At 44.8% G+C, this 10815-nt stretch overlaps 1 protein-coding gene across 1 annotated transcript; it reads right to left on the bottom strand.

Moving 5' to 3' along the window:
* Positions 1-280: 280 nt before the first annotated feature.
* On the bottom strand, positions 281-10020 carry PROZ (protein Z, vitamin K dependent plasma glycoprotein). The gene is made up of 8 exons (XM_009820815.2): positions 9954-10020; positions 8167-8330; positions 7491-7515; positions 4435-4548; positions 2891-3022; positions 1539-1624; positions 1336-1459; positions 281-792 (listed from the first exon to the last, which is right to left on the bottom strand). Exons 1-8 carry the CDS (start codon positions 10018-10020, stop codon positions 281-283), a joined length of 1224 nt encoding a protein of 407 aa, XP_009819117.2.
* Positions 10021-10815: the final 795 nt, after the last annotated feature.

Below are 10815 nucleotides of genomic sequence, written 5' to 3'. Positions count from 1 at the left end.
GTTTTAGGATGAACAGTTCTAGGGAACTTAAAAGTTCAGTCAGTTTTTAGTAAAATAACTAGGTTTACTGCATCGTGACTTTCACAGTACTGCATGTCAACAGGAGAAGGAAGGACAAACGGGCTTTTCTGTATGAATTGGAGTTATATATGTATCATTGCTGCAATTCCCATTGCAGCAAATCGTGGTAGAGTCAAATGGGTGTACTGGCTGCATCCAAATGTTTCCTTGCAGTGATTGGTAAGGGTTTGGCACTGGAGGGTTGGTTGTGTTTGTTGTCTTACTTCATTTTTTGTTTAAACCATATCATATACCTCGCGGTGTTAGTGAATAGAAGTGTTTCCCAATCAGTGTCTTCTAGTGGCCAAGATCCCAGGATACCTGTCAGAAACCAAGTGCCCTTATACTCGGTAGCTAAAAAGCTTCCTCCAGCCAGTCCTTTGTCTACGGCCTCCTGGAGGTGTCCACAAAACTGCCTGTTTGTGAGGCTTATGTTGAGTATTTGGTTGCAGTCCTCAGCAGGAAGGTATGAAACCTGAAACTCATCACCTTGAAGTTCATCACCTTCCATTCTCCAGCCACCGACTGTACCAGCCAGTTTTGGAATTAAAACGTGTTCCGCGAAGTCTCTTTCGGGGATGCAGACAGGAAGCTGGTGGTTGTTGCACTCAACGTGCTCTTGGAGTTGTAGCAATGCAATGTTGTTCTCACCAGTGTCTTCATCATACCGGATGTGTATGTGTTTCTCCTTAACTTGCATTATCTCCTCAGTTCCGCTTGTTCCATTAGGACCTGTGAAGCGATGACATTTCACTGCTTTTAGAAATAATTTATCAGAGAACTGAAAACTGCACGCGAACTGACAACTGCTTAGTCATGCTGAGAAATATGTGCAGTAAAGAAACTAAAGGGGTTCGTTCTTGAAACCGCTGCAGTAAGGGTAAACTAGGAATGGTATCTTTGCAGCTTTTTAATGCTGCGTGGAAGCATGCATCGTTTCAGAGGGAAGGACAAATACCCAACGAGAGAAGTGGATTTTGGTATGTAGCAAAAGCCACCTCTAAATCCACCTGGTTTAGCTTATCCCTAGATGCTGAGTTCTGAACTGCAGTTGAGAGGCAGTTGTCTCTCTGCTTGGCTTGTAGGGGAGGTATGAGGCAGCTGCAGTTAGAACTCAGGATCCTTAACGGAGATGCTTAAATGAGATGACAGGAGATTTGTTTCCTTTAACAATATTTTTATGCAGCAAAAATTTCAGTAAGCTTTTTTTTTTTTAAATTAGCTTGTCAATACTAAAATGTGGTACAACATCAGAAAACATGTTTGATCACCTACCAGCACCAACCCTGATTTCAAAATGGCTGTGCAGAAGGGCGCACTCCGCTGTAGTCAACACAAAGTTACTTTTTAGCAGCACTCCTCCACAGAAGCCCCTCCCTTCTGAGTTCAGCAGCAGAACCTAAGAAGATGCAAAAAGATGATAGATAGCACTGTCCATGTGAGGTTGAGTGATGGGTTTCATGAATTGCTAGAAATACCTGCCAAGGAAATCGCTCATCACTTTTCTTCCTGGTTTCACTTATCAGACTATAACTGTCTTGAAGTCTGCCACATGCACATTGATCTAGCAAATGAATTAAAAAAAAAAAAAAATCAAAACCGCATGCTGTATCATTTTAAGACAACTGCTACCTGCAAATATTTTATTGCTTCCACCTTGACTTTGGGGTTTTGGTTTTTGTACCGAGGAAAAGGGGAAGGACAATTTCTCAGCTGGTGAGAACTGGAATAATTTGCTTGGCAGCTGTAGACTAATAGCTTAGCAATGAACATTTTGGGTCATTGCTTAGGCTTGTGGTGACCAGATTTCACTGTGTCTGTAACTAATGAAATGAGGCTTCCTCTCCAGCCAACCATCAGCACAGCTTGCTTCCTCATCTTTGTATCCTGAATCTGATTTGCACCAAATCACCTGATAGCTGTGGCCTGCTCTGGAAAAGCTAATCCTGGGTTTTCCTTGTTAAAGCTGTCACTCTAGAGATGTGCGTGCCTTTGTGTTCTGGTTCAGATCACGAGTGTGCTTTTCAAGTGGATCTCCCAGTAATCTGCATTTATCCCACTTTCTGTTCACCTTGTGGCATGGTCTTGGGTCACACAAACTGCTCAGGTGAAACTAAACCAGAAGACACCCTCCAGGAGCACACGTAACGTACTGTCATAGCTAATGGGTGCTTAGTTCACCGGACCAAACTAGACCTAGTCTGAAGTAAAGCCTACCTGCAGCATGTATTGAGTGTGGACATCAAGCCTTCATCACCCGAAGTGTGGCTCTAGAGCTAAATCCCTATTTGGCTGCCCTGCTTGCTAATACAGACAAGGGGCTAAGTATACTACTGTGTTTTTAGTAGATCTGGTTTATAAGGGGATGAGATTGAGTGAGATACCTAGCATGAGATTGAAAAAATTGAAGAGGGCGACTGCTTCAAACTAATTAACATGGCAGCAAATGTTGCCTTTCATTTATCAGACTTTCAGGTGCCTGATCCGAATCAATTGAACCTCATCCCCAAACAGACAGGTCTTCAGTGGGTTACTATTTACTGAGCGTAGGAGTGGAAAACCTGGCCCAGTGGGTGACATGTAGGATGACGCAAGTCCTCTGTGCAGACCCATGTTTAAATGTTCACATCAAATACCACTTCTTTCACCACTGCTCTGGCATCTTGGGTGGTGGTCCCTAGATTCCTCCTTTTTCTGCCCAGTTTGGAAAGTGAGTAACATTCTCGTTACTTGAGTCTCCAAGTAGGCTGGTTGCATCTGGATATCAGGTGGTGGCCTGCCCACCCCAGCACTGAGCATGTGCCCCCTGTACTTCCATGCACACACCTACCTAAGGCAATGCACTGTTTTTTGTCGTTACCAAGCTCATAGCCATCAGCACAGGAACAACGGTAGGAATTACTTCCCGGGTAGCAGAAGTGGTGACATCCTTCCTTTGCTTGGTGGTGACATTCATTTTTAGCTAAACAGAACAAGTGGGGGAAAAGCATTGGGAACAGTTCAGTGGAGTATTCTCGGATAGCTTGAGTCCTCTTTACTAAGCATTTTATTTTTACTCGCTGTGTGTGCGGGTGGGTAGGGACCCCGGCTTGGTAGTATTTCCCACCGCCATTGTTTCTCTCCTTGTTAAACAGAAATTGGAGACAGCTGAGTCTCTGCAGCTTCCACCGACTTGGTGCAAACTGTGCTCACCCAGCACCTCCCTGCACCAGACTGTCTGCACCTCTGAGTTTTGGGGAGCGTTAGTAGCCAAGGGTCAAACTAGGCCTTCCATGTGAACCCGTGGAAGGATGCCATGGGTTTTCTTTCTGCTCCCTTAAATGAAACACAAAGTATCTGCGCCAGGGGGAACTGCTGCACACGTTAAGAAGGCAGGTGTTGCTTGAGGAAGAAAAAGGCTAACACCTTCTGCTTTTCAGCAAGAACAAATGCATAGCTCTTATTTCTCATGCTCGTGCTAAGAAAAATAAAATTAACAGCTGCCAAAGATAAGGAAAAAAAAGAAAGGGAGTATTAATCACCTTTGAAACACTCAGTCAACTTTCCATAGCTGAGCAAACACTTACACTTCAGCACAAAGCAACAGGAGGAACAGCCATTTGATGGTGGATCTAGCTCATAGATGTAGAAGTAGCAAAAAACCCCACATGAAGTCGCTCTTTAAGGCTTTAGCTGAGCAGATCCTGTTCCCAGCACTGGTCCAAGCTGTGTCACCTTCTGTGCTCCCCAAGAAGCTGGTCTGTCTCTATCCCGTCACACCCCTTACATAGAAAATGACCCTGCCTTGCGGCAGCCAGGGCGTCTCCCACCCCAGGGGATCTCCAAGCCAGCAGAAATACTGATGTAAGGGCTGGAAAGTAGAACCTGGCAGATGTAAAAACGTAGGATCTGGCCCAGGGTGGTTTATGTGCCAGAAAGCGTCCATTTTGCTTTATGCCTTTTATACTTCCACTGAAAATGGTTTGTTTTCGGAGTCCCTCTGTCCTGAGGGACTGTCTTGTGGGCGCATGTGGCCTCGAGGCACCGGGGTGGCTGGGAAGCCACCTGGGACTGCAGCAGGACCAGCAGCTGGGGAGCACCGGTGGCAGCGGCTGGGCTGCCTTTGGAGCCCACCCGTGAGAGGGGCTTGCTCCAGCCCTTTTGCTGCGTCCCCAGAGAAGGGAGGCTCAGTGGGAAGAGGCAGCCAGCGCAACCTTGGGATGCCGTAATGTTTCAGTAGACAGGCAGCACACAACACCCCTGCTCTGCCAAGAACTGTGTGTTTTAACCGAAAATACGGTAACTAGCCATAACGGGAGAGCTGCGTACAGTTTCCTGGGGACCCTCTATGACAGGAGGAGATAGGGCTTCTCAGAAGAGCGGGCGATGCCTTACCGAAAGCACAGTTCTCTCCCTCGTAGCCTTCGGCACAGGTGCAGGTGTAGCCGCGAATGCTGTCCTCACACACGCCATTGTGCTGGCAGGGGCTCGACGAGCACCTCCTGCCGCCTGCAGAAATGCCACAGGAGAGGGACAAGTCACCACCACCGCTGACCGGAATTATGCAGCCCCCTTCCCGGCACGTGAGCCTCTCGGAGAAGTGATGCAAAAAGGTTTGGAAGGAAATGGGCTACGCCTCACCAAACTGCTCCTCGGGAGTAATTTTAGCCCAAGTCTCTGCTTCCAGAGGTGCTCCCGCAGCCCCTGACAGAGAAGCTGGGAGGTGCCCAGAGGCAGATCCTGCTTCTGGAAGACAGATGCTCTGCTTCAGGGAAAAGCAGTGCCTTACAGCTCATGTACTCCTTACAAATGTAATATGAGACTGATGTTTTAGGTCTCCCATGTTAGGTTGATACACACTGGATAAAAAAAACTGGCATCAAAATTACACAGTGAGCAACATCAAACTAGGAGGAAATCGGGATTTCACACATCTGTATAATTATTATACAGCAGCTCGGACACTAGCAAGCTTAGTCTTTCTGATGAACCAAACATTGAAACCAGAGGATGTCCTCACTACAGGTGAAGCACCAGGCAGAGCTCCCAGTTCCCTTCAAGCTGCCCGCTGGAAAGACTCCAAAACAGTTTGGCAAGGTTCTCCAAATAACAACTGCTTATTGTAGACATGAGCGATCAGGCAGCAAGCCAGAAAAGCCTATCCTGGGACGTGCTCTGCAACCTTCCTAAAATTTAAAATTTCATCAGAAAGGTTAACTTCAGTCAGTTGGCTGCCATAACAGATGTCAGGGATGGAAAGGTGAAAACTCTGCCTGGTCCTGGGAAAAAAACACCAACCACCACCTGCTCAGGCTACGGGCACCTGTATCTTTGAGTGTTAGCTGTACTCAAATACTGGCTTAAAGCAGTTACTGCCTTCAGACCACCTGCAGTCAGGTGCTACCAGCATACCCCAGCACAATTTAGGTCTCCTGGGAGGATTTTTGGGTGGGTTAGAGGGGCTCATCAGCACAGCTGAGCAGGCAGAGTCGAGGAGTGAGGACCTCCAGAAGCAGCGGTGGGTAGCTGGAGCTAGGGAAGGGCTGCACTTACAGCCTGAAGCAAGTTAGATGGCTTCAAGCCTCTGAAATGCATGCTTAAATACAGGTAAGGAAGTCTCAAAAAATGTTTGGGGTCAGGTGAGGTTCCGTAAGACTGGGAAAAAAGTAAACATAGTGCCTAGCTTTATTAAAGGAGGAAAGAGAAGATTCAAGGAATTACAGAGAAATCAGCATGCTTTCTGTTGCTGGAAAGCTACTGGAATGGCTAAACTGTTTGTAAGTACCCAGCAAAATAAGAAGGTGGTAAGTAACAACCAACATGCATTTTTCAAGATCAAATAATCCAAACCAATTAATAATAGGATAAGGGAGCTAGTGGGGAATCAGTGAACATCATGGAATAGAAATGTCTCAGACGACATTGTCGTTAGGTGAGCTAGGAAAACACAGACTACTATAAGGCATGCACAAAACTGTTTGGAAAATGATGTTTAAAGAGAAGTTATCAATAGCTATGTTTATACTGTTAATAAAAGGGAGCCAGGGACAAGTGTGGCCTCAGGCCAAGTGCCCTGACTGTGTACATCCACGCTAGAGCAAGATGCCACTACATCAGCTTTGACTTAAAGGGACCAAGGTGGAGCAGTACAAAACAGAGCCAAAGGGTGAGCCAGCAGTCAGGTGGGTACTCAGCCTTTCACCCCAGCCCTCTTTTATTCACAGTGCAGATTTACCCACTGTACCCTGGACTATGGAGGGAAAGCAACCTGCATACCAGAGGTCTAGAAAATGAGACTTTGGAAGACAGGATGAAAAAATTGGTTTGTTTAGTGAGGAGGGAAGAAGCCATGGACATGCATGGTAACACTCTTCAAAATGTTAGAAAAGACATCGCAAAGAAGGAAACTCACACTCCTGTTCTGAAAGAGGAAGACAGGATCTAATGGCTTTTAATTACAGCAAGGAAGCCACCCCTGAGGCCGAAGCCAGTAATGTGTCCTGATTGTGGCTAAGCTTGTTTGGATGGACCATTCTCAACTGGTTGCTCTTCTTTCTTCATAGACTAGAGAGGAAGCCTGCATGACAGGCTTAGTACAAACATCCAAAGACTGAAATTAGGAAAAGTTAATCCTACCCTCACAGAAGTAATGAAAGGCCAGATACTTATCATCATTCTTTGTAACGTTTGTATCACTGATGGGATTCTTCTGTGTAATGGTTCCCTGGACTCAGTGTTTTAGTGGCTTCTGCAGAAAATTAATACTAACTGCTGGTTTTGCTACCTCCTTATCCACTGTCTAAACCTAAGATTAGAACTTAATAAAAGCTAAGTTAAAAACAAGAGAAAAACTTAGGATGAAGCATGCAGAAAAGAGGGAAGGAGTAAGGCATAGTCACCATAAGCTGATGCCCCAGGCTCCTTCTTCAGGAGGCATCTAGTTACATCAGCCCCTCAGCTTTTACAGATTCATTTCGTGTCTTGAAGGCTGCCAAGGGATAATGCAGTGCCAGCATCCGGAGTTTGCAGATGGTCTGGTAGCTTTTAACACCTATTTATCTCACTCAGGCTTAAGTGCTAGGTTTGTATTTATTTGGCAGGTTTTGCTGGTAAAGCTGTGCTGCTCTATTGTATCAGCAAAGCAGACTTCCTCAGGTCCCAGGTTGTTTCATAACAGCCTTAAGTTCAGGAAAAGAAATAGCCTGTTTACTATGATAACATCTACTCACCTTCAACTTTTATTCACTTTGCAATCTTAAATGTTTTTTCCTATTTATTACTTTTTTAATTCTTTCACATCAACACTTTTCCTCCTGCTTTACTGGAGACATGACTGGGTGTTTCTGGTAGACTAAACTGCTAAAAACTCTCAGAAAACCAGCATTGGACTGAATCATAATGTTCATAGTGGGATATTGCTATGAAGGAGAGAAATCAAGAGGCCAGCTTACCGTAGTAGGCATCCCAAAACATTTTCTGAAAAAAAAAAAGGGGGGATATTAGATGTAAATTCTCAAATAATATAATCTTCCATAAATATTTTGATAAAACAAAAACATATGAGAGAATATATACTATGGTTTAACATTTACACGGTCGCACAACTGCAAATTCTGCCCTGCCAGCAAAATCTGCATGAGATGGGAGGGGGTTTGCATCCTGCTTATTTTATTGTTTCTTGAGAAACTATAAAGGAAAAGAGATGCTTTGCAGGCAAGAGAGAAACAGCTGAATCCTTTAGCCATATGGCTTCCTGGAAAAACTGGCATGCAGCAGCCTGGGAAGTGACCTCCATCCCAACACCCCCTTGCCGCTCCTGGTCCCTAAGGACATGCTGAAGCTGTATTTCTCTGTGTGTGGCCACGACGGGACAACAGCCATATACTTTTGCAACATAAGGTGCAGGACACATCATTTTCAGGAGGGGACTTCAAAAGTGTCAGAGCTGACCTCTGCATTTCCATTTTGACCACTGAAGTCACCTGCTTTCTACCTGCTGAGGTGCAAAGTGCAAAGATTTCACATGGGGAGAAACCCAAACAAAGGAAGCAGGCTGCGGGGCTGTATTTGGTAGTAAAGGACCAAGGAGTAATTTTTAATATGCACACAGGTAAACAAAATACTTACGAGCATTTCATCGTTTTCAAATACTTCTCTTGCTTCTTCACGCGTACATCTCTCTTCAAGGCATTCCCTTTCCAAGCTGCCTTGGAGGACCTCCTCCAAAAGTAGGGAACTGGCACGCTTCTGTCTCTTGATAACTTTGTTCGCATCATCAGCTGATATAAACACTGAAATGTTGTATGACAAAATGCTAACATCAGTACTTAGATTCATTTCCTTATATACTTTCGCCATTTTTTTCCATTTTTTTAAAAGATCTTATTAAACATCCAATTTTAATCATGAAGAGAAATCTTTTGCCTCATTCAGAGTTTCAGGCACATTAAACTTGCATACCGAAAGAACCCTACTTTCTTAGCCCAAACTCAGCTGAGGAGTCATGACCTTTTTCTTTTGCAGAGACCCTGACCTGCTCCCAAGCAGGGGGAATCCAAAGCCCTTCCTGACACATTTTTTTCCTGCACCAGACACACAGAGCAGTGCTGCTGTGGCATGGCCAGGGAAAGGGGAAAACTATTAGCATAAAGGCAGAGGCTATTTTGTAAGAATGCATGGGGCTTTCAGACTCATCAGCAGCAGTGAAAATCATTTGTATTAATTTATGATGGTGGATCCAAACCGATGCCCTTCAGTCTTAGTTCATGGGGATTTTTTTGCTGAGAAGCAAAACCGTGACATGGCTGAGTTCTCAGTCAAATCTCTCTTAAGGAGAAGGAATAAAAGCTACTCAGCAATGCTCAAAGTTACGAGGGCTATATCATATACCATCCTTTATGTGGAAGACACCGTAATCTTTTTGATTTGAGTTACAAGGAGGAGAGATCAAAGACATGAGAGGTACCAGATCTTAAAACTCCTCTTTCCAATGATGCCCACAATAAAATTTGCCTGTCAGCCAGACGGCTGGTGCCATGCTGGATCCTGTTGCCTCTGACATTTAGCAGTATGTGGTTGTGTGTGTCAGCGTGTGTTTGTCAGTTCTGTGGTTGGAAAGTAAATCTGCTGGGGCAGGGACTGGGGTTTTTTTTTGTATTTTATACAGTGCTTAGGGGCCCAGCACTGCTGGACACATAGGTTGAAATAATTAATAACATTAGAATTTGAAAAAATGACAGCAATAACAAAATTATTCAGAAACTGCATGCAAATACTTAGTTATGCTTTTGAAGGATATCTGATAAAGTAACAGGCTTGCATGTGATACTAAAAAAGAAAAGAGAAAAAGCTTCATGATTGTGTTTTGCATTTTAAAGTATTACCCAACACCCCAGTGCACATTTCTGCTGTGCAGTGGTTCCGATGCATCCAGCGTAACTGGCAGTGCCTTTCTGCTGCTGCCAGGGGTGTTTTGACCTTCTTAAGCGGTCACCATCTTTTTCTTCCTTGCCCAGCTCCTCTTTAATATTGACAAATCAAGCTATAACAAGCGTGCGTCTTAGCCTCTTTCATAAGACTTATTTTTATTTCAGCAGCAACTAGAAATATATAACAAAATTCTCTTTAATAACTGGGACACTCTTTAAGAATGATAAGAAAAGACTAAATAGCACCCTGGTGTAATTGGTGGTACTTCAAAATTACCTTGCCTTAGTGACCTACCACAGTTTTTACTTAGCTATATGAAAAAAACCAAAACAGGAGAAACGTAAGGAAAATAAGGAACAGGCAATTTTCAGTGGTGTCACCCTGTGCTACAAAGTCAACATGATAAAAGGCACAAAATTACTGGTGTGTTTAGAGGACCAGTAGCACAAATCAGAATGAAAGTCGCAACAAAACAAAGGCCATACCTGTCTGCTCTGTCTGAAGGAAAAGGGCAGAGAGAAGAAACAATATTGTCCAAGAGCACCTTGCCATTGTTACCCTCTGAGCCTAATGGCCGCCTGACTGCATTCCCGCAGCTCTTGAGAGAAATGGCTACACGAGAGATGTTGAAGTTTAAAGTCCAGCTGCTCAAGAGAAAACAAAACCTCTGAGGGCAAAGCCTGGCCTCAATGTCAACACATGAAAAACCTCTCAAAAAAACCTGCTTAGTGGTGCAACAGTGCCCCTTCTCTCAGTGCTCCGGCTGAAGGTGGAGCAGGTTTGCCAGCTCTGCCGAGAGCTGCTCCAAGATTTGGGTATTCCTCTCACCCCTCAGCCTTCATTTACTGTAACACAAAATGGGGAGAGATGAACAGTATGAACATTTCTTTGTACCATATCAAAGCACAAGCTGGATGATAACTACAGAGATCAATTTTATGGCATGGCTCTTTCATACACCATCCCCACAAAACATCTGCCAAGGCTTAGCTGCACTGGTCAAATCCCATCACCTTTTGGAGCAACCAAGCAACCAAGCATGGGATTTCCCCTGTAGGGTTGTATCTGAATGGATATGGCATTTTTCTTTTTCACTTTTAGGTTTGTACTGCCCAGCCATGAAGGAGAGCATGGGAAACTCTTCCTGACTTCAGGATCCCGGTCACACACAGACACACAAACACACAGACTCACAGTCTGTGAAAGGAGGTGTAAGTACAGAGCAGACGGGAGCACCTCCCTGGGCTGCAGTGCCATACACCCAGCAGCTGGGATGGCCCTCCTGCCTGGCACAGGATGAGAGGAAGGGTCCAAGCATTGGCATGCACAGGCTGGGCTCTGCCATGG

Source organism: Gavia stellata, chromosome 1 (genome assembly GCF_030936135.1).
Source record: "Gavia stellata isolate bGavSte3 chromosome 1, bGavSte3.hap2, whole genome shotgun sequence".
Classification (NCBI taxonomy): Eukaryota; Metazoa; Chordata; class Aves; order Gaviiformes; family Gaviidae; genus Gavia; species Gavia stellata.
This window is presented reverse-complemented; position numbering and strand designations above follow the sequence as displayed.